This window comes from Nerophis ophidion, linkage group LG02, assembly GCF_033978795.1.
Source record: "Nerophis ophidion isolate RoL-2023_Sa linkage group LG02, RoL_Noph_v1.0, whole genome shotgun sequence".
Lineage (NCBI taxonomy): Eukaryota > Metazoa > Chordata > Actinopteri > Syngnathiformes > Syngnathidae > Nerophis > Nerophis ophidion.
The window spans coordinates 21,427,197-21,451,547 of NC_084612.1; the positions used below are offsets into that span (position 1 = coordinate 21,427,197).

Here is a 24,351-nt window from a genome sequence, read left to right on the forward strand (position 1 = left end):
TTAAAACTAGTCTGCAAGTATTCCTAATGTTTTGATGGTGCATTTGTGTGCCTACTACGAAACAAATCAGCAACTTAATCTCCTAAACCCGCACATTAAAATGACTAACATGTTGGTATTTAAATGCACTTGCAAAAATTTAGTATTTTCTGACACATGAAAGAAATATTTATAAGAAAAATCTAGGTTTTTGCTCGTGAGACCATCTGGACATATTAACCTCACACCCTCCAAGAGTTTCCTCCCCTAATGTTACCATCTCTGCCTGACATGAGGAGTCAATTTACACCCAGTGAGTGGGTGAGGAATCAGTCACTCAAGCCTTGCAGCACAAATACTGCCAGAGCACACCTCAATTAGCACAACTGCATCTTTCTCACTGACGCTTCACTTGCTTTTATCAGCTCAGTTGTCTGTCTGGTCGGGAAAAAAGAACTCATGTAACAATTACTTCTACCTCTTTCTTCTTCACATAGAGAGCTACATTTTATAGTTTGCTTCACAGACACAATCCAGCATGCACAAGATGGCCACAGTGGCCTTGGGCAAATATATCCTATCTTGATGGCGCTGACTGTGAACACATGATTAGAGGTGATCGTGATGCTCTCCTCCCTAATTACTGAAAAGAATGTTAGGAAAGAAGCACCCTCCTCTCACACGTCTGTGCCTTTCATTCATTTTCTTTACCCATGTCCGTCCAGCCCTCAGTAAGGAGCATCGGACAAAGCTTATAATGACATTCCCCCTCACGTTCATTTCCCCTCCTCCTCTTCTGGCCTGATCTTTTTCTTCCTTTTGACATCTCATCTTTTGCTTCCATCCAATTTAGACCTGCAATTATTTTTAATATGCAGTTGTCCACCTCCTCCATGTCGCAATCCTTTTAGTCCGCTAACATCGACTCATTCATTTCCTCTTTGTTTGGCCGAGCAGCGAGTCTTCTTCTAATGTCATTATTGTTGGTCTTTGTGGCTGAAGAGCTCAATAGTCATGATTGTTAAATAAACAAAACAATCGCCTTTACACACGGAAACCCTGAAAAAAATCTAAATATAACCGAAGATACAGCATTTAATCTCTTTTGTACAGAACCCAGTTATTTCTGGTTCAGCTCATAAAAACACAGCTACTACAATTGCAGACAGTGGTTTCCCCTGTCATGGCTTATTTTGATTTCCTCACTCCATTTAATGTTGATAATATTAGTAAAGGGTGCATGATAAAAGGAATTATGACGTCTCATAGATAAATCCAATAACATAAAAAAACCTTGATTGACGTGGTGCGAGCTCACTATGAAGAAATGACGGCAGCTGTAGCTCGGAGGTGATCTTGTTTATATATTTTTCTACCCACACTCAGCACTGTTGTCAAGTCACCCCTCCAAAAAAACAAGAACACACTTTCCGTCCTTTACAAGTGTTTTTCAACCATTGTGCCGCGGCACACTAGTGTGCGGTGAGTTACAGCCTGGTGTGCCGTGGGAGATTATGTAGTTTCACTTATTAGGGTTAAAAGTATTTTTGGAAAAACAGTAATTATAATCCGCAAATAATGTGTCGGTGCTGTCTAGAGCTCGGCAGAGTAACCATATTATTCTCTTTCATATCAGTAGGTGGCACTCTGTCCGCCCTGAGATCGGTAGGTTGTGAGTTCAAACCCCAGCCGAGTCAGAATCAGAATCACTTTATTAATCCCTAAAGGGAAATTACAATTTTCTTACCAAAGATTTTAAAAATGGGACCCATTACCTCCCTGCTTGGTTGGAGGGTTGGAATTGGGGGTTAAAGCACTAAAGGTGGTTCTCGGGCGTGGCCATCGCTGCTGCCCACTGCTCCCCTCACCTCCCAGGGGGTGAATAAGGGAATGGGTCAAATGCAGAGGACAAATTTCACCACACCAAGTGTGTGTATGTGACAATACCGGTAATTGGTACTTTAACTTAACTAAAGGACCAGTTAGAAGTTGGCTTCTGGGTTTGTGTATCCCTCTTGACCTTTTACCCATCAAAAAAAAAATCTCACGAGAACAAGCCTGCTGAATCCTCAAACTGGTCCTTTGCTTTGTAGATGTTGGGGACAGGTCGTGTGAGACGACAATGGTTTGTCGTGATCACAATATGCAGGCTACAGCAGGAAGCAATGTGCAGGTAAAAAAAAAAGGTATCTAATGCTTAAACTAAAAATAAACAAAAGGTGAGTGCTCCTAAGAAAAGGCATTGAAGCTTAGGGATGGCTATGCAGAAAAAAACTAAAACTGAACTGGCTACAAAGTAAACAAATATAGAATGCTGGACGACAGCAAAAACTTGCAGCGTGTGGAGCAGAGACGTGTCCACAAAGTACATCTGTACATGACAAGACAATCAATGTCCACACAAAAAAAGACAGAAACAACTTAAATGTTCTGGGTTGCTAAAACAAAGCAGGTGCGGAGAATAGCGCCCAAAGGAAGACATGAAACTGCAACAGGAAAATACAAAAAAACAAACAGGAAAAGCCACCAAATTAGGAGCACAAGACAAGAGCTAAAACACGGGAAAACACCACAAAACTCAAAATAAGTCACAGCATAATGTGACAGGTCGTGACAGTAGACGTACTTTGAGACAATAGCTATAATGATGCATGCTTTATTATGGTTTGAATTCCATCCATCCATCCATTTTCTACCGCTTATTCCCTTTCGGGGTCGCGGGGGGGGGCTGGCGCCTATCTCAGCTACAATCGGGCGGAAGGCGGGGTACACCCTGGACAAGTCGCCACCTCATCGCAGGGCCTGGTTTGAATTCATATCCAACAATTGCGACAACAAGTTTTTATACTTTACTGAGTGTACCTCCGGATTTTTTCAAAGAAAAAAATGCGCCTTGGCTCAAAAAAGGTTGAAAATCATTGCTTTACAATACACTTGTGCATTACATTCTGTCCGACTGAAATGACTCCCGTCTTTTTGAGTGTATGGGACGTTCAAGTACGAATGGATTATTTTTCTAAAATATTAAAGTGAAGCTGACTTTTAATTCTCTGTAAATTTACTTATTCTATTTACAGCGACACTAGCAAATTCGAAAATTTAAGCTTTATAAAATGATGTTATTGTGTTCTTTTAATTACTTGCAGAAATATTTTCAATTCCATAATCTATAAAAACATTGTCAAAGTATTGGATCAGATCAGAGGCCAAAAATGCTGTTTGGGATGGGGATCGCCAGTATTGGTCTGGAGAAGCAAGAAGTTATTAGTATTGGTAAGAAAGAAAAATATTGTGGATCCCTCCCGTTTATACAAAACAACAGGAAAAAGACTTGACTTTACAGGCATATGAAAAGAGCTGATGCTGCTACCAGTCTATGGGTTTTTAAGTTTTGTCTCCCTTAAATGTATCTATAAATTTATATTTTGGCTATTTTTAAGCTTATGTTGTTGGTGAGGATGTAATGATAAACGGTATTAATGATGACCGCGGTAAAACTAAAGATATTTCGAGGTATTTACGGTGCATTGAAAGACCGCTGAACAGAGTAAGATGCCTCAATGCCCGCCATAAATAAGAATTGATAATAATAGATTTAATTCGTTACAATTTTCATTTAAAGGCCTACTGAAATGAGATTTTCTTATTCAAACGGGGATAGCAGGTCCATTCTATGTGTCATACTTGATCATTTCGTGATGTTGCCATATTTTTGCTGAAAGGATTTAGTAGAGAACATCAACAATAAAGTTCGCAACTGTCGGTGTTAAGAGAAAAGCCCTGCTTCTACCGGAAGTCGCAGACAATGACGTCGCAAGTGTGGGGGCTCCTCACATATTCACATTGATTTTAATGGGAGCTGTCACGCCAAATTTCTTCTCCCTACAAAAACCTTCCCCCTCCATTTACTTCCGGGGTCATGATTAATAGACGTTTTATTAACGTTATATCATAAAAATATAACGCTATATTATAAGAATACAGACGTTTTGTTAACGCTCTATTATAAAAAAAAATTAAAAACAATTTACAAATACAAGCTATGGGATGACATAAGAGGAAACGTGACCCCGGAAGTAAATGCGTCATTCCATAGCTTGTGTTTGTAAATTGTTTTTTAATTTTTTTTATAATATAGCGTTAACAAAACGTCTGTATTTTTATAATATAGCGTTATATTTTTATAATATAGCCTTAACAAAACGTCTGTATTAATCATGACCCAAAAAGTAAATGGGGGGGAAGGTTTTTGTAGGGGGGAAGAAATTTGGCGTGACAGAGCCTCCAACAAAAAGTGCTATTCGGACTGAGAAAACGACAATTTCCCCATTAATTTGAGCGAGGATGAAAGATTTGTGTTTGAGTATATTGATAGCGACGGAGTAGGAAAAAAAAAAAAAAACGCGATTGCATTGGGACGGATTCCAATGTTTTTAAAACACATTTACTAGGATAATTCTGGGAAATCCATTATCTTTCTATTGTGTTGCTCGTGTTTTAGTGAGTTTAATATTACCTGATAGTCGGAAGGGTGTCTCCACGGGTGTGTTGACGCCAATGTCTCAGGGGAGTCGACGGCAGCTATGGTCGGCCCAAGCTCAGCTTTTCTCCGGTAAGAAGCAACTTTTTAACCACAATTTTCTCACCGAAACCTGCTGGTTGACATTTAGTCTGTATTCATGTTCGCTTGACCGCGCTCTGATCCTTAGTAAATTTTCACCTCCGGGAATTTTAAACAAGGAATCACCGTGTGTTTGTGTGGCTAAGGGCTAAAGCTTCCCAACTCCATCTTTCTACTGTGACTTCTCCAATATTAATTTAACAAATTGCAAAAGATTCAGCAACACAGATCTCCAAAATACTGTGTAATAATGCCGTTAAAGCAGACGACATTTAGGTGTGTGTGTGCGTAGCGCTCATACTTCCTAAAAACGCGTGACGTCTTGCGTACACGTCATCATTACACGACGTTTTCAAGACGAAACTCCCGGGAAATTTAAAATTGTAATTTAGTAAACTAAAAAAGCCATATTGGCATGTGTTGCAATGTTAATATTTCATCATTGATATATAAACTATCAGACTGCGTGGTGGGTAGTTGTGGGTTTCAGTAGGCCTTTAACTAAATCTTAAAGTGAGAGAATACAAACCAATATTTAAAAGAATACAATCTTAGCCAATAAAACAGATACAATACTAAGACAAACACTTTCAGTGGAGCATATAGTAAGAAACACAAAACATACAACACAGAGGGTTTTCTAACAGTGTGTCTATTTATTTTGGTTATTTAAAATAAAATTACTGTCAAAACTTTTCAGTGTGTGTGTAAGTACTTTTTAAGGCTCATTCAACCATATCACTATAATAATGATAAAAACTATTACAATTTAATATAGTTACATCCCTAATTATTTGCTAAGTGTAATGACAAACTCTTGTCTTGCAGTGTATATATAGTCAAGCCTGAAATGATTCTTACCCCTGGCAAATCTAGATGTAAGATTTTTTTTCAAATGTAAGTTAAAGCTGAGACATACTTGTTCCCCACAATGACGCCTTTTGAATGTTGTCTTATCTTCTGGGAGATGCCTGCATTATTTCCAATCAGAATAAAAATATGCTTGTTTAATAAAAGTAACTTTATGCCAAAACTTGCCAGGGGTACAAATACTTTTGGGCTTGACTAAGTGTAATCATAATTAACGTTATGAAAAAATCTAACAAACAGAAACTGCCTATAGAATAAAGTACCTAAACCAATTAATATGTTAGAAATAATTAGTTTTTCAATGTAGTTGGTCTTTACTCCCTTCTTTCATTCACTCCTACCAATCTACAACATGCAGTCATCATCCAACCGCCCAACCCTCCCCTTCCTGCATGTGTGCCTTCTCCCATTCCTGCCCTTCCCACTCTGCCTATTTAACTGCCATGGCAACAGGTGATGTGTTGGCTCCAGCAGGCGCTTGTCTCTTGGAGGATAACAGCGGAAAGGACTTGCATGTGCCCACAAGCACACACACACACACAGTCGCAGCATCTGAAGTGTATCAAACAAGGACAAACAATAGGCTGCATTGTGCTGTAGTAAGAAAGCGGGAGAAGCGTAAGAGAGGGGGTCAGACGAAATGATAGAGATGTAGAAAATGGTGATGAAATTGGTAGTAGTACCCATAACTTGCAAACACCACAGGCTGCCTAAGTGAGGCCCTCTGCTGATTAATATACATTCTGTCAAGTGTGAGGAACGAGTAAGGCGGTGGTTAAAGAAACAGGAATGCACAGATTTTGCAGCAACATGTAGAACGACATTTCCTTTACTACCTAGATTTTATTTGAGACTATTGCTCCAATGGGAGCTAAGCAGCTCAGTGGCATGTGTATGGTAGTTTGAGATTGGGCTAAGCAGTAGTGGGTTAAACATCTCTCACCAGCGGTCCCACACACACACAAAAATAGTTATTTTCCAGACTGGGTCACGGGTTCAGATTAGGTCCGTAAGACATGGATAAGCTATATTTATGTGTTTAACCACATTTGAACACTGTTGGGCATTAACTGGAGTGGACAACACATGCCTAAGACAGACACATTTATGCTCATATTCCTGTAATGCTTACAGTAAGCTATAAAGCTTTGATTGATTGATTGAAACTTTTATTAATAGATTGCACAGTTCAGTACATATTCCGTACAATTGACCACTAAATGGTAACACCCGAATAAGTTTTTCAACTTGTTTAAGTTGGGGTCTATGTTAATCAATTCATGGTAAAGCTAATGATCTCTCAACAACCAATTAAATATAATAACTGATCAGGTATTACTCTACCCAGTAGATGGCTGATGCTACAGTAGGCTATCACTATAAAGAATGTATGTCCCTTTTAATTCAACTTTAAAAACTTTTATACTAACTGACATGGTCAAATCCTTCGCCTGACCTTCAAATCCCTCACATGATAACGTATCCCCAGCGATTTCTATGTACACATATTTTAATACAGTTATTTGGAAAGATGTGGATACAATTTGAGTATTAAAAATGTACAAATTACTGAAAAGAAAAGTTTGGCTGTTAACATAATATATATAAATATAATACACTACTGTATTCATTTAAGTTACAGCCATTTGAATAAGTATATTGAATATACCCTTTCCAGGGTATATCAGGTAATGTAAAGCAGTAATTGACGGCGTTGCTTCCATGAAAAGTTCAACAATGTCTGCCTAAATCTGGCTTTTTTGCCATTGTGAGTGTGGATAAGCAGCAGTGGCAGCTATGCCGATGGGAACACTCTGCCAAAAAGCAGCACCAGGCGGAGCCTTTGTTCTGTGCATAAATAAATGATTGCTTCATTTGGGCTGGCAGCTTCAATAGACTCCATCAGAATGAGCATGATAATCAAGTGTTCAACGGAAATAAACAGGGACATTTAAATGGGATGAGGACCTGTCTGTCTCTACCGCAGTGAATAGACCGCCTCTTCAGATGTGCTCGACTCGCACACACCAACGTGCACAGAAGGACACATACACAGCACCAAAAATAATACCCCGTGACAAAAAGACATTATTAAATACTAAATAATTTTTTTTTTTTTTTACGCACACACACACACAATGGAAAGCGAGACCGCACGACAGCACATCACGCGGTGAAGTCTCTCACACAAGCGTTCTCTGTTGCGGGGACCTCGTGGCCTCACGGTGGCCCTTCTTAAGCAGGGCAAGTTTAATTCTGAAGGACAGCCTCCCATGCTGAGAGAAACACAAACACTGAAGACAGTGGGCTCTAAAGACTTTACACAATCTACCACACTGTCTCTATTTTCTACTCTTTTGTCCTTAAATTCCCTTTCACTCGCTATTCTATTGTCTCTTGTAAGCATTTTATCTAGGTCTAATTGTCTTTTGCATTAGTTAATTCAAAACAACGTAATACAAACTTTTTAAATAAGAAATAAGGAATCATCGGGACTATGCTCAAAGTATTAGTAAAAAAATAAAAATAAAAGATCCCTGAGTGCTTTTGTCTATTGGTAGGTGGAGTTACAGATCATGGGTGGTCTTGAGGGTTAAGAAAAGCTCTTAAGTGTCTTTTAACACTGATTTACTACCTAACTGCCTGCCTGTCAATCACAGTCCATTTGTAGTTCTTTTCTTGTTGGTTTGAAATCTGTCAATTTAAACTGCAATAGATCTCAGTTTAATAGTTCACATTAGCATACCATTATTGTCATTTACTACTTGTATATGTTGTAACCAGAATCCACCTGAACTAAAGGATCTCTGTATATGTTCACGACATGTGCACTTATGTTATACAGTTCCATTTCTGCAGATAAACTACAAAAACCTTCTGGATGCAAGGAAACGTGACAACTAAACGTATAATTTGTTTCTTGCATAGTAGGCGCATATAATTCATTAACAAATGAAAAAAGGCAAAACATTAACATTCAAGTTGTGAAATAAATAATATATTCTGGGAAGGGCTGTTTTCAACCTTTATGCAGCTACTTACTTTTAATGAATTGAATTGAAGTTTAAGTGCCTTTACCTGGATTTCCTTATTTTGGTTGTTGAAAACAGCTTTAATTAGGGATGTGCCCATCGATCAGCCACCAATTTGGTATCGAACGATTTCCGTGAAAAAGTATGTGATCAGCCACCTCCTTTCAATGCCGATAAACGATCATCTGTTGAACGACTTCCAATAACCACCTACATTACAGCAAATAAACTGCATTTCTTAGTATCTTGAGTGTTATTATCAAGTCTCAAAATCTTTTTTGATATTTTTGTTCATCTTTACAACTAGGGAATAATTCCCCGGGCACAGGAACACAGCAAGACTGTGAGGGCAAAAATCGAAGGATTTATATGAGTAGTTTATGCTTTTGTTTAGTTATTGTGTATTATTCCATCTGTTTTGATCAAACAATTATGTAATATAAGAGACAAAAGAACTAGTTTAAATATCTTGTTGACATTGTTAAACTGGCAATACCACTTACCATAAATACAATGAAAAAGGTACAGTTAATACATATTGGTATGGGTATAGGCCAGGGGTGGGCAACCCGCGGCTCCGGAGCCGCATGCGGCTCTTTGATCACTCTGGTGTGGCTCAGCTGTAAATTTGCCGACCTCCCCGAACTTACCGGGAGATTTCTGACCTTAGTACCTTTCCCTAAAATTGTCTGAGGTTAGCATAATTCAATTTTAACCCGGTCAGCAACATTGAGAACGGGCCGTAATGGCAAAACCCGTAACATCTTTTTGGAATGTAGTTGTGCCCGCTGTTACACCACACTATGTGCGTGCCGGGAGGTCACTTATTGTGTGAAACCTCAATTGCAATCATCAAGCGATTGCAAGGCATTCTTGTTCAACAGCCATGCAGGTTACACTGAGGGTTGTGATATAAACAACTTTAACACTCTTACTAATATGTGCCACATTGTGAACCCACAACAAACAAAATGACAAACACATTTCGGGAAAACCTCCGCACTGTAACACAACATAAATACAACATAACAAATACCCAGAATCCCATGCAACCCTGACTCTTCCAGGCTACATTATACACCCCACTAGCACCGAACCCTCCCCCCACCCTCCCAACCCTGTCCACCTCAACCGACGCAAGAGGGGGCGGGGGGAGGAGGGGTTGGTGGTAGCGGGGTGTATAATGTAGCCTGGAAGAGTCAGGGTTGCATGGGATTCTGGGTATTTGTTATGTTGTGTTACAGTGCAGATGTTTTCCCGAAATTTATTTGTCATTATTGTTTGGTGTGGGTTTACAGTGTGGCGCATATTCGTAACAGTGTTAAAGTTGTTTAAATTGGCACCCTCAGTGTGACTTGTATGGCTGTTGAACAAGAACGCCTTGCAGTCACATGTGTGCGTCTGTAGAAGCCGCATAAAACACGTGAACTGATTGGTAATCTGTTTGTACAAGTTGTGGAAGGCACCAAAGACAGTGCCATCGTAGCACGCCATTTTTTTTGTTGATTGGGTTTTACTCAGCAGACGTCCGAGGGAATAGTCACTCTGTAACCCCTGAATTTCACGGACGAATCGGGAGGAATTGTACGTGTGATACTAATAAGGGGCATTCACATAAAACTCACTGGTCGCACTAACACCAAATCTTCATATTTAATTGCGGGCCGCGTGTCTGAGACCCCTGGTTTATACATAGCACAAAGCAAAAAAAAACTCTCTATACAGTGTTTTTTCATTATAAATTTCAAGAGTCTTGTGGCTCCTATTATTTTCTTTATTTTGTGAAACAGGTCAAAATGGGTCTTTGAGTGGTAAAGGTTGCCGACCCCTGGTATAGGCCGATCTCACTCATGGATGATCGTTAATCGGCAGCATAAAACCCCGATTGGAACAACCCAAGTTTTAATCCAAGGCACATCGAAGTAACAGAGACGGCTAGTTGATTTCCAAGAAATTGATTCAGTCGACTACATCCGACAAAATTACATTACAAACTCTTGCGTTTCATAAATAATCATATATTTTATTGTTAAAAGTAATTGCTTTTTAAACTCCTGTAGTATTTTATAAATACCATCCATCAAAATCTTTTGAGTTCAAGTACTGCCCTAACTTATGTTATGGCAAATCCTCTGGGAGCCATAAAATACCATGTCAGATGGATGGAGTAGTATATGGTGACGTATTCCTAAAGACATAATTTCTCCATTTGCACAGGCGAACGCTATTCCAGAGGCACTTAGCCTCTTTGGTTGAAATCTCTTTCATCCTTTACTTGAGGTTTTATAGACTACCGTGGCAGATGGGTTGGTGGAAATCAATGTATTCTTTGCCGAAGTGAGAGATAGAGAGAGAGAGATTAGAAGTTTGTCAGCAGTTGTTAAAGATGGCAGCCGGCACTACTAACCTTCCCTGTCACCCATACAGGAAATACTATGGAACAGTTAACACTTAGAGAGCCTCGTCAACACAAACTACTGCTTTGCAACATAAACTCATTGCATAAATTATGCTAAATAAAAGTGGCTACTCATTTTGAACATGGGAAACCATACTTTTCCAAAGCATGTCCACTTCACTGAATTGAAAAATTAAAGTATTTACAGTTAATGAAATACTTAGGTCTGGAGTTGAAACATGGCATTAAAGTAATATCTAAATTCTGCATGAAGCTTTGCTCCAAGGCAGACCAATCATTCACTCAAAGGTGTTAGCCACAGACAACAGCTGCAGTCTGTGGCTAAGGTTCCGTAAAAGGTACCTGTAATGCTACACAACAATTAGGTGTCTGCAGTGTTTGGGTTCTTTCTTACAGGGAGTTGAAGTTTCTATGTATGCATGGGAAAGGTGTGTCAATTGTTTGTCAAGTGTTTTATGAGCTTTCCCATGTCTTAATGAAAGCCATCCTTTCTTCTCTGGTACGTTTAAAGAAGGCATTTGTTCCAGTAGAATGATTTTATTGAAAAAAAGAGAGTATAAATAAAAGATTTACTGAAAAATATTATTAAACTAAACCACAATCATGCTTATACAGAAATTTGACGAATCAAGTTAGGGCACATAAGTAAGTCAATTAACCGAACAATAAATGAAAATGAAGCAGACATGTTTGCCAGCATCAATACATTGCCACATGTGTTTGCTGTATTTGTCTCTCACTTTCAAACAGGGCGCAAGAGGGTTCCCTCTATGCATCGCTCTCAGCACTTGAGCACATTTGTTCAATAGCAAAACTAAATGAAAAACGTACAACAGACACAGATCCTCATGAGTCACGACTCGTTAGGGAGAAGCTCTGCAAAGTAACAAAAAGGAAGAAAGAAATACGATTGCAAAGAAAATGTACCGCTGTGGTAATTTTTAGGCTTCAAACCGAATGAGCAAGATTTGCTTATCAACACAGACGAATGAGCAAGTATGCCAAATTTGTTGGAAGGAAATGGCCCAACCCAATCTTTCCAACTGGAGAAAAAACTGCACTTCAAGATGGTCAATAATTATTGAAGAGCAATTTTTGCTAACAAAGATTGAGAGTTCATTTTATTTTAGTTTGTTTGCTTATTTAGAACAATTAAAAAGTTAGTGACCTTCAAATTACACATATAAAAAATATGAAAAATAAAAGTTTACTGGGTTTGAAAGCGTTACTTGCATTGTTATTATATTATGATTATATCAGTGATTTTTTTGTCTTAAAATAATGTTGACAATAACATTGTTTATCGGCAATAATTTTTAGGACAATATATCGTCCAGCAAAATTTGTTATTGGTGCAGGACTGTTTAAATAACAGTAAAAATAGTTTCCCTTACGTGAAAATGATCGGGCAGCACGGTCAAAGAGGGGTTAGTGCGTCTGCCTCACAATACGAAGGTCCTGAGTAGTCCTGGGTTCAATCCCGGGCTCGGGATCTTTCTGTGTGGAGTTTGCATGTTCTCCCCGTGACTGCGTTGGTTCCCTCCGGGTACTCCGGCTTCCTCCCACTTCCAAAGACATGCACCTGGGGATAGGTTGATTGGCAACACTAAATTGGCCCTAGTGTGTGAATGTGAGTGAATGTTGTCTATCTGTGTCGGCCCTGCGATGAGGTGGCGACTTGTCCAGGGTGTAACCCACCTTACGCCCGATTGTAGCTGAGATAGGCACCAGCGCCCCCCGCGACCCCAAAATGGAATAGGCGGTAGAGAATGGATGGATGGATGGATGGTGTAACTGATTGTGGCGCGGCGCCACGGCAAAGTAAAAGTCACCACACCCTAAAAATGAGGGTATTTTAAGTGTAAAGACATTACAGCAGGGGTAGGGAACCTATGGCTCTAGAGCCAGATGTGGCTCTTTTGATGACTGCACCTGGCTCTTAGATAAATCTTAGCTGACATTGCTAAACACGGTAAGTAATGAATAAGTCTGCCGGTAATCACAGTGTCAAAAATAACGTTTTTTTTTTTTTTTTGCATATTTGAAATAAAAATATATAAATCAATCAATCAAACGTTCAAAATATAAAAGATTCTCATACATTGTAATCCATCCATCCGGTTTCTACCGCACCTGTTCAAGAAGTTGCATTAATGGTAAGAAGTATTTTATTTATTGTTGGTTAGCTTCAGAATAACAATGTTATTAAAAATAATAAGAGACTTATTATACTCTGAAAATGTTGGACTTACTTAAAAATGCATGCATCATCATCATCATTTATTTTTATCCCTTTCATGAAAATGCATATATACAAGCCACGTACAATTGACACTTTCATTGTTTTTTTTGTTTCTTATACATTTCCATGATCAGAAAGGAGCAGATGGAAGAATAATATTCTTATATTTATCTGCCCCCTTTTTAACACTAATTATTTTCGATGACTTTATAACTGTTCCCTCCAACAACACCCGAACTCCAACATACTTTTCAATTTTCCTTTAAGCATTTTCACAATGACACGTCCATTCTAAATCAAAATTCAGTTTGATATAATTCCAGTTTTCTCTTTTTATAACTCTTTTTAAAAACAAAGATATTCTTACACTTTTTAAGTCTTTGTTTAGAGAATTCCATGCTTTCACACCAACAACATACAAGCACATTTGTTTCAAATTTGTTAGCACTCTTGGATGTTTAAAGTCATACGGCCTTCTGTGGTTCTCATCTTCAGATGTGAACACATAACTTATGTATGCCCTTCGGAAGAATTGTATTTCTCGCTTTGAACATCATTAATAGAGTATTCAATTCTACAATGTCTTGCAGTTTTAGTAATCCTGACCTAATGAAGAGTAGATTTGTGTGGTCTCTATATCGTACTTTCAAAATTATACGAATTGCTCTTTTCTGGGTAATAAAGGCATTATGTTGCTATATGTATTTCCCAATATTTCTGAACAATAATTGAAATAAAATAGAATAATAGTTGTATTCAGTCTCAAAAAAAAATATTCTAAGGCTCTCACGGAAATACTTTTTAAAATATTTGGCTTGTATTGCTCTCTCAGCTAAAAAGGTTCCCGACCCCTGCATTACAGTAATACATTGTATGAATGGATATACTGTATAAAGCCTATTACTTATGCACTATTGACTAGTGATGCACCAAAAGTTTCCCCGCACCTTGGCTCCTTGAACCATGACCACAGCCCCACTTGGCAATGCAGTCTGACCGACCCAGAACTCAAAGCAGAAGAATTCAACTGCATAATGTAGAGGACTGCAGTTTTAAGAACCCAAGGGATCCTGGGCCAAACATCAAAATGTGGATGTTTTGTCAGAAAGTGCTTTGCAGGTTATTACTTAAATGCAAAGTAAACACATCGGCTTTTACACAGAAATAAATGAATTACTCGGCCCTCGCTACTCGTTTTCAGAGAGTGCAGCAATAATCAACAGCATGAAGAAACAGAAGCTCCAAAAGTTTTGTTGAAGATTATTGTTTCTTTTTCATGGTCGATAGTGACATTTTTGGTTTGCAAGAGTAGTCTTCTTCTACTGACCCCACTGCTGCTTCATTGTGATACAAATGGCTCACTGTTACCCCCTGCTGGGTGTCTGGAGTACTGAATACATGAGCAACCCTTATTTGGATGGTTTAATCAAGCCTATTTGGGTGATGTTCGGCAGGCCAAATGAAAAACTTTGGCGGGTCCAATATGCAGCCTGCCAGTTAAATAGGCCTTCCTTCGAACCAATTCTTGTCCCAAAGTTACGGCTCAAAACTTGCCAACTTCCCTTACCTGCCTTATTCTAACATGCCAGAAGTTGTTAAGCTTTGATACCTGCTAGGGATTGGATACTGCAGTGTCGATTAAGACTTTAAGGGAAGTTCAGCTCACCTTAAAATTAGGGCTATTAAAGTTAACGTGTTAATGCATGTGATTCATATTTTTAAAATTGTATTACCATAAATGAATGATGATTAATCAAAGCACATGTTTTGACTGGCGCCTGAAGGCATTGGGCATTGCACAGGAAGTGATCACATCACACCAGTGATAGTTACAGTGATGTGCTCTGTGCCCACTTGCGTGCCTTGAAAAATAAATCGTTCCGTATGTAGAAACAAACGTGTTCCGTATTGAGCTGTCAAGGGAGGCATTTTGTCCAGTATTTTTATTAAGTAAGTGGCCAACGTTTTCATGTTCCTGGGTTGCTGTGGGTTGCTGTGCCATGTAAAAGAAAAACCTAAAGTGTGACGTCACGCGCCACTTTTGACTGGGCAGTTTCGACACAGTCGCCAACACATTTATTCATCCTTAATGATCTATGAGTGTGTGTGTGTGTGTGTGTGTGTGTGTGTGTGTGTGTGTGTGTGTGTGTGTGTGTGATGCTTTTATTTAATGATAAATTACACAACATAGCATAAAGACAATCTCACAGAGGAGATTTCATTCATTTGAAATGTTGCCAGACATATTAGTTAAATAAATATCTCTTCATCACAGTAGTTTTCATAGTGATGAACTTTGGACACCTGCTCTATCGTAAAGCTGAATACTGATTGTATTATGTTTTAAGTTAAGCAGGACATACTCCTGATCAATTTTTCCTATGTGTGAGCAAACGCCAAAACTCCTTGAGCAATCAGTGGCGCACATGTGAGCGAAGGCAGACGTACACTGTTATGCGCTCATCTTTTTATTCGATTTTGTGCGCGGCATAGATTTGCCGTGCTCTGCGCAGAGGACGCGTGAGCAGTGTGCAATTGCACAGGCGCGTACCTTAGAGGGAACGTTGCTCCTGATAAAGATATATGTTTATTTTATTAAGTTAAGAAGAAATATCTATATTTAAGACAAAAAAAGGTTCACTTAATTCTTACTGTACTAACTCTCACAAAGTTTTAAGTCAATCTCTGACTTGCAGTTCAGTAAAACATTTAGAAACTGTTCCTGTACGACATTGACTACAAAATTGCATCCAAATATTAGGGTATTTCTTAAACATTTTATTAGAGTGTGATTAATAAGATTTATTTCTTTTTTTTTACATTTCATTGACTAGAATGCGTTCAACTTTTGTTCAGAATCAGCTTATTTCGCAACTGTTGATGCGACATTCTTCTGATTCAATGGGAGCATGGAGTGAGTTATGCTGCAGCCAAACTCAACAATCATTGGATAAATGTTCGGCTTTGTCCCGCCCATGGATACCAAACGTCTCAGAAAGTGTATAGAAAGTGAGCTTGGCCTCGGTTAAGCCTGGACGACAGGCTTAACCGAGGCGGTATAGCTCAGTTGGTAAAGCGGCCGTGCCAGGAACTTGAGGGTTGCAGGTTCAATCCCCGCTTCCGCCATTCTAGTCACTGCCGTTGTGTCCTTGGGCAAGACACTTTACCCATCTGCTCCCAGTGCCACCTACACTGGTTTAAATGTAACTTAGATATTGGGTTTTACTATGTAAAGCGCTATGAGTCACTAGAGAAAAAGCGCTAAATAAATATAATTCGCTTAACTTATGCATGATGATTGGATGTCTGAGGCGGAATCCCTTTTTGATTGACAGCTGAAGGAGCGAATGAGCAATCGTAAACTATAAACCACCACCAGGGCATTTTTCAAGCTTCATTCTGTTGTTTCACGCTGATAGGGAGAATTTTACAATCTTTTAAATGACATTTTCTCGATCAAATCTAATATCGTTATATATTTTATTGGGAAATGTACTCATGTTTCAAAAGTAGCTGAAGATTAACTTTTCCTACTTGAAAGACCAGCAGCCACCACTGGTATATATACACAATTATATATATATATACGGCCTATGTTACATTGTATAATAATAACAATTATAAAACAGAGCAAAACGATATAATATAAGAACAAATATGTTAATACTAATTACTAATAACACAGATTTGTTTCTAAATGTATGCGCATTTTTTGTACCTTTTTAAACAAATCGTCTGTAATGCAAATTATATGACATTGCCATATTGACCACGCTCATAGCCACGCCAACACCACCACAAGAATATTGGCAAGCTGGAGGAAACCCTACTAAATCTACATCTAAAATGTCACGTTTGAAACAAACTACAGACATCGTATTTTGAGGTGACCCAAATAAAAGCAAGTAAATGTTGCATTAGCATATTTAAAGTTAAAGTACCAATGATTGTCACACACACACCAGGTGTGGTGACATTTGTCCTCTGCATTTGACCCATCCCCTTGATCACCCCCTGGAAAGTGAGGGGAGCAGTGGGTAGCAGCGGTGCCGCACCCGGGAATCATTTATGGTGATTTAACCCCCAATTCCAACACTTATATTTGTCAATACAACAGTTGTTATTCATCTCAATTCCGACTGACTTTCTTGCAGGGGCTCGCAGCAAGACTGGACCTGGTCAGGTCAGAACACAGGAGGAAGGAGCAGGAATGCTAGCAGGGTTCAAGTTGCGACTCGGACCAAAGCGGTCTCTTTCTATGGCCAGAGGGCCGCACAGTGTCAGTTACAAGACTACTTCGTCATGTGGGTCAAAGCAAGTTCAGTAACAGATGCTCTTCACACACAGACACCCAGCCATGTTTTGACATGCCACAGGGGGAAGTAACTTCATTTCTAACATTAGCTGAGCTTTCATTTGCTGAGTAAAGCCTTCGACGAAGTGAACAAACGCAATGCGTGTATCAGAACTTCAGATTTTGTGACTCCTCAACATCAAGTGGACTGGCCTTCTGCAAATTCAACTGCTTTTCAGGAAGCGTCATTAAGTATGGCAATGGTGAAAAGCTGGGGCCAAATTTGATTCTGCTGGCTGTATTTGTTATCTAACTGTGTTCTTCAGACTATCAAGGTAGCCAAAACATCATGAGCTGTGAAACCGGCAGAAATGTGGGTGGAAAACCCAACTCTAGACACTTCTTTTACATTTAAAGATGTGATGGCTTTTCTGTTATTTTCTTTCATTTAAAATATTTTTTTCAATAGTCTAAATTTGTTTCAACTCCATATCCAAACCCAATATTATTCCAAGGTAGTGAAAACAAATACTTCCTGTACAAATACTAATTAGTAACTAGTAATCCCCCACACCTTGATCTACACGTTTCATCCCCAGGGACTAACAAAAGAATAAGAAGTGTATTGTGATATTGACAGATAATGTTCATCCACGCTCGCACACAGCGAAAGCTTGCTCTGTACTGTTTGGACCTTTACTCTCACAGCATACAACATTTTGTCGCTCTGGCAGCACTTGTGCGACTGTCTGCCTTCTCATTTAATAGCAACACACACATTTATGTGTGTCTCTGGTCGTGGTAACATGCAGCTGGAAGACAAAGCTGTAACAAGAGGAGGTCAGATCACCTACTCTTCTGGACTATGATATTCAAAGCCCGACTACAAGAACTTGAACTGCATGCTTGCCTCTGTGTATACACTACATTATACTAACAGTAGCAATTTTGGGGAATATGCTCTACAGCACTTGGTTTTGACGAGAGACAACAATAAAAAAATGTATTTCTGTGCAGAAATCTCACAAACACTGTAGCTTGTATGTATGCATACGTCTGGTCGTATCCAAAAGAGTAGTTGTAAATATTCAATTTGGCATATATTTGGGTAATGGGTGTAAGGTGTCTCCGTTGTAAATGTTTACTTCCCTGTACAAGCTCATTATCCTGAGCAGCACAAAGGAAACAACGGCAGTTAGTTCCGCCATTTTTTTCTGTGTTAGATACATTTCTTTGTTGTTCTCGCAAAAAAATACAACATTCATTATTAAATTGAATTGAAAGCAAAAAGAGAACCCCATAAGTATATACAATCAATAAATACAAAGACTAATTATCTTCCACCTGTACTTTATATCCACACTACACGAGTGAATAGTGTCGGAAAATATGGAGTGATCACAAAATAAATTCTGTAACCAAAAAAAAAAGTCCCAAATTTCAAAATTAAACACGCCTAATTTTTTCAGTACTTTACATAGTTTGCTTATGGCTTGTGAATAGAAACTATGTCAAGAGTCGGTAGTGCACAATAGTGCAATGACCTTTTTGGTCTTTATAAAGTCATTGTCGAAACTGCTAAAAAAAAAAAAACGTTTCTTTGGGTATGTCACCAAATCAATGCACCGTTATTTTACGCAATTATTATTTTTATTTTTACTAATTTCCGCAAATTAAGTAAAGTATTGTAATCTTGCCTTTTTGCAGGGTTGTGACTGGCTAAAATGAGCTTGTGTTGGTAGATTGTACATTTTGTAAACATGTTCTCGTAAGGACAAAGACATGTTAATGCTACTACCGTGGACGGAGATTTTCATCCAACTCCAAATGAGGAAACTATTCCGTTTGAATACTTGCAAGGATGCAGCTTTAGCCATTTTTGTCTGTGCAAAAAGCTTATGTGTGCACTTAGGCTGAAGGATGGATGATTTAATTGTGTTTGCAGAGGCTGTTCTCTGCTTTATGACATCAGGATCAATACAGTGTTGCTAACCCAGGATGAAAATACAACACTGCCTTCCTCGGCGTACCAATATGTCGACTAGCGGTGGATGCATTGTTGTGAGATTTGAGGATTTTTTCCTTCACATAATCACATCTGAGCCTTTGAGCTCCTTTTGTTTCCCTTCAGCAGGTGCGTGACACGACAATGTGAAACATTGCAGGCTGTTGCTTTACAGTTGCCCGTTTGCTGTAATTACACCTCACCACCCCCTTCCAATTCCCTGCAGCGGCTATCCAATTTCGCAGCTCGCTGTGACAAAAACATCCAATGCAAATACAACGCAGGCTGCTTACCTCCATGGCGAGTGCGGCCGTCTGCTGGTCGTAGTGGTTCAGTAGGTTGGGCATGAAGGTGGTGTTGTAAGGCAGATCCTGGCACATTCTCAGTCGGATGGGCTCACAGCTGAACTCGCTGTGGCTCTCCGTGGCCTCCATGTGAATGGCCCTGGCCGGAGGAGCCATGAATAAAAGGAGAAGGAAGAGCGGGATGGGAAAACGAGGAAATCGAGCAGTTCGTCTGCAGAAGATTGTCTTGTACTCTCCCATATGATCCCTTCCAAACAATTCTTGCATTTTATTACCGGAGAAAAGCCAGACTAGCAACTATAGCCCACAGGGTCGAAGAGAATTCTTCTAAGACTTCTTTGCATTGGAGGCAACCGGCAGTGAAGATTTAAAAATAAATAGGAGGCACATTATATAGGCTTCCTGGGCTGCAAGGAGGTGGAGGCCCAAATGATTGGAGCAGCATTAAAGAACCCGCCACTTGCTCTCAGCTATTTTCTTTCAGTGCTGATTGTTCGTCGCTTGGAAAGCATCCTCCAGCATTTTCCACCTACTGGTTTATTCCGTTGTTGGAGATGAATTCCATAGCAGGAGCCTGAGAGAATGGCTCCTCTGGGTTGTTGTTGGTCCCTCTTTTGTCTCCTCACTCTCTCTGCCAGCAACACTTTAACAAATCCACAATATCCATCTCGTCCTCCAAGTGATATCGCTTTGTTTTGGGAATTTTCGCATTTTAGCTTCTTTCGGCAGGTCCTGCGGGTTTAAAAGCACACACACACAGAGACGAGATAAAGAAAGGCTCAGTGATCAAACAAGCTGAATGGGCTTTGTGTCAGGTTGCATTGCTCGGTAAGGCAACCCCTTGTCAACATATAAGTGCCAACCTAAAACACTTGAGGTAATCTTGCTGCCTATTTGGTTGTTGCTAACAACAGTTAATAACCTCCTTTTTGTAACTAATTTGTCCAGAATTAATAATCAAAAAGGCTCCCAAAAAGTACCGTAAAAATGTTCGATTTTTTCAAATGCGGAAAAGAAATTCAGCCTGAAAGATACACGTACAAAATATGAATTACATTTTACGCCATTTTAGTACTTTAAAAACCCGTGTGTTTACAAAATGCTACCGTTAACAATAAAAAATAAAACAAAGTAGAATTAAAAAACAGAAACACAAACACTTCACACACAGTAAAAGAAAAGGCCTGTGCCATGTAGTCAAGAAATATAATAACCTAAACATTTCCAGCTAGTAGTCCAAAAACAATATCCAAACATAACGAGTAAATTGGTTTGTTAAGATAAAAGTGGCATCAAAACGGATTTTGACATTAGATTACCATAGATTAGTTTATTTCAAAGGGGACGGTGCAATTTCATAAAACACATGATTACACATGGTTGAAAAAAACAAAATTAACTAGGTTAGTTTTCATCTGTAGTCCCCTGGCCATGATGTAAAAAAGGCAGTAAAAGTATGGTTTAAAAGACGGTATAGCTCGGTCGGTAGAGCAGACGTGCCAGCAACTTGAGGTTTCCAGGTTTGATCCCCGCTTCCGCCATCCTAGTCACTGCCGTTCTGTCCTTGGGCAAGACACTTTACCCACCTGCTCCCAGTGCCACCCACACTGGTTTAAATGTAACTTAGATATTGGGTTTCACTATGTAAACGCGCTTTGAGTCACTAGAGAAAAAGCGCTATATAAATATAATTCACAAAAAGAAAAGAGGGAAAAAGAAAAAAAGCACACAATACATATACAATATGACCAACAAATGTGTCTTTAAAATACTAGTTCATCTATAAAAAAAAAACATTAAAAAACAGAACGGCACCAAATCTCCCCTGAAAATTTTAAGGCTAAAAGGGAATAAGCGGTAGAAAATGGATGGATATTTAAAAAAGATTAGTGCAATTCAGAGGACAGCAAGTAGTGTGTGTGTGTGTGTGTGTGTGTGTGTGGGTGTGTGTGTGTGTGTGTGTGTGTTGGCAGGGCAACACCAAGGCTCCCTTGCCATGTTTCACGCTTTACAACTATTATATCCTTAAATGTATTGGGCAAAAATGAGATATAAATCAACATTGAGCTAAGGTGGCTAATTGGCTGCTGACACCTGAGCCCAACAGGCTCCCGTAGACCTTTAAGGGCGCAAGAGGGATTTTATAGTTAGCTACCTTTATGCTAATGACGTCTGTACGCGCCACCTGCCGAATACAGTAAGCATTGTCCTAATGAACATAGTAACACTTTAATAAAGAAGAAATGAAAGGTTCATGTCGTGTCTCTTCCCGCTAGTTTGACACGCCACGCTGTCTTCGAAGCACGTCAATCATGTCATCGATGCGCGCGAGACCATTTCAAGGGGAAAAATGCGTCTTCGACGTTCAAATAATCCACAAACGAGTCCGCAGAGGAAAGAATAGCCGTAAAATGCACTTTACCCGTCACTGGGGGCTGGGAGAGTGGTCCTGGTGCTGGAGTCCGGCAGCTCCGTGGACTGCAGTGCAACAACAGTCCTTGTTCCGCCCTCGTCCACAGCTGGGTCCCTGCAGCGCGTGCAGTGCGTGCAGCGAGGGCGCGCTATCAGCGTGAGCGCGCACAGTGATCACGTTGACCCACAGTGCACTGACTGGACATAAGCTGCCTGCGTATCTTTGGCATTGACATTATACAGCAGGGGTCACCAATGTGGTGCCCGCGGGCACCAGGTAGCCCGTAAGGACCAGATGAGTCGCCCGCTGGCCTTTTCTAAAAATAACTCAAATAGCAGCCTCACCAGTGAGCTGCTTCTGTTTTTTAAATGTTATTTATTTACTAGCAAGCTGGTCTCGCTTTGCTCAACATTTTTAATTCTAAGAGAGACAAAACTCAAATAGAATTTGAAAATCCCAGAAAATATTTTAAAGACTTTTTCTTCACTTGTTTAAATAAATTCATTTATTTTTTTACTTTGCTTCTTATAACTTTCAGAAAGACAATTTTATAGAAAAAATACAACCTTAAAAATGATTTTAGGATTTTTAAACACATATACTTTTTTACCTTTTAAATTCCTTTTCTTTCCTGACAATTTAAATCAATGTTCAAGTAAATTAATTATTTTTATTGTAAAGAATAACAAATACACTTTAATTTAATTCTTCATTTTAGCTTCTGTTTTTTCGACAAAGAATATTTGTGAAATATTTTTTCAAACGTATTATGATTAAAATTCAAAAAAGTTATTCTGGCAAATCTAGAAAATCTGTAGAATCAAATTTAAATGTTATTTCAAAGTATTTTGAATTTATTTTACATTTTTTGTTCTGGAAAATCTAGAATAAATCATGATTTGTCTTTGTTAGAAATATAGCTTGGTCCAATTTGTTATATGTTCTAACAAAGTGCAGATTGGATTTTAACCTATTTAAAACATGTCATCAAAATTTTTAAATTATTCTTAATCAGGACAAATTACTAATGATGTTCCATAAATTATTTTTTAAATTTTTTTCAAAAAGATACGAATTAGTTTTTAACTTCATATTTTTCGGTTGATTTTTATTTTATTTTAAAGAGTCGAAATTGAAGATAAACTATGTTTCAAAATTAAATTTTCATTTTTTGTGTGTTTTCTCCTCTTTTAAACCATTCAATTAAGTGTTTTTTTCATCATTTATTCTCTACAAAAAACCTTCCGTGAAAGGAAAAAAAATGTACAACGGAATGACAGATAGAAATACCCATTTTTTTATGTATATAGATTTATTTATTAAAGGTAAATTGAGCAAATTGGCTATTTCTGGCAATTTAAGTGTGTATCAAACTGGTAGCCCTGCTTCGCATTAATCAGTACCCAATAAGTAGCTGTTGGTTTCAAAAAGGTTGGTGACCCCTACTATACACTGTGGTCTATTTCTACTAGGTAAAGGGGAACAACAATTGCACGTTAAAGGTGATTAACATCTTTAAGTGCATATTTCCTCAGAGTCTCTTTGCTAATGCAAAATGAAACGCAATTACCGTATTTCCTTGAATTGCCGCAGGGCATATAGTTTGCGCCTGCCTTGAATTACTGCCGGGTCAAACTCGCTTCGCAAAATAATTAGCGCATACTTAGTATTACTGCCTGGTCAAACTCGGGACGTCACGAGTGACACTTCCCCTGTCATAATTTTCAAAATGGAGGAGGCTGATTTAAATACCGGTAATTTGAAATCACATAAAGGGAAGAAGATTAAGAGCTATTCAGTAGGATTTAATGTCCAAGCTTACATCACACTCAAATTTTTACTGCATGCCTTTGGTAAGCGCAGGAGTGAGAAGAAGTTTTAAATTAATTAGCGCCCCGGCGGCAATTCAAGGAAATACGGTAACCTTCTTCTTGTGTTAGATTTCTGTTACCATCTCTTATGTTCACGGGTCAGTTTTGACCCATGTCTTAAATCAGCTGTAAAATACACTAAAACAATTATCTATCATCCAATTGATTATCATCTCTTGGTTACCTTGTTAGGCCTTATCCATGAAAATACTGGTTTTAATATTTTTGGTGTGGGCCATTGGACCTTTTTTTTGTCAGTATACCCCTCGATTTCAATTTAAAAAATGGTAGAATGAACTT

At 38.8% G+C, this 24,351-nt stretch overlaps 1 protein-coding gene across 2 annotated transcripts in view; it reads right to left on the reverse strand.

Moving 5' to 3' along the window:
- Window positions 1–22,370, reverse strand: part of LOC133537874 (frizzled-3-like) — a 45,822-nt gene extending 23,452 nt beyond the window's left edge. The window contains exons 1-2 of one of the 2 annotated variants that reach the window (XM_061878991.1): window positions 22,190–22,370; window positions 19,756–20,499 (exon numbers count right to left, since the gene is read on the reverse strand). In XM_061878991.1, coding sequence (XP_061734975.1) covers window positions 19,756–20,034 — 279 coding nt within the window. In that variant the 5' untranslated portion in view covers window positions 20,035–20,499; window positions 22,190–22,370. The remainder of the gene's footprint in view (window positions 1–19,755; window positions 20,500–22,189) is intronic. The other variant, XM_061878981.1, reaches the window with a different exon arrangement.
- Between the last annotated feature and the right edge of the window lie 1,981 nt (window positions 22,371–24,351).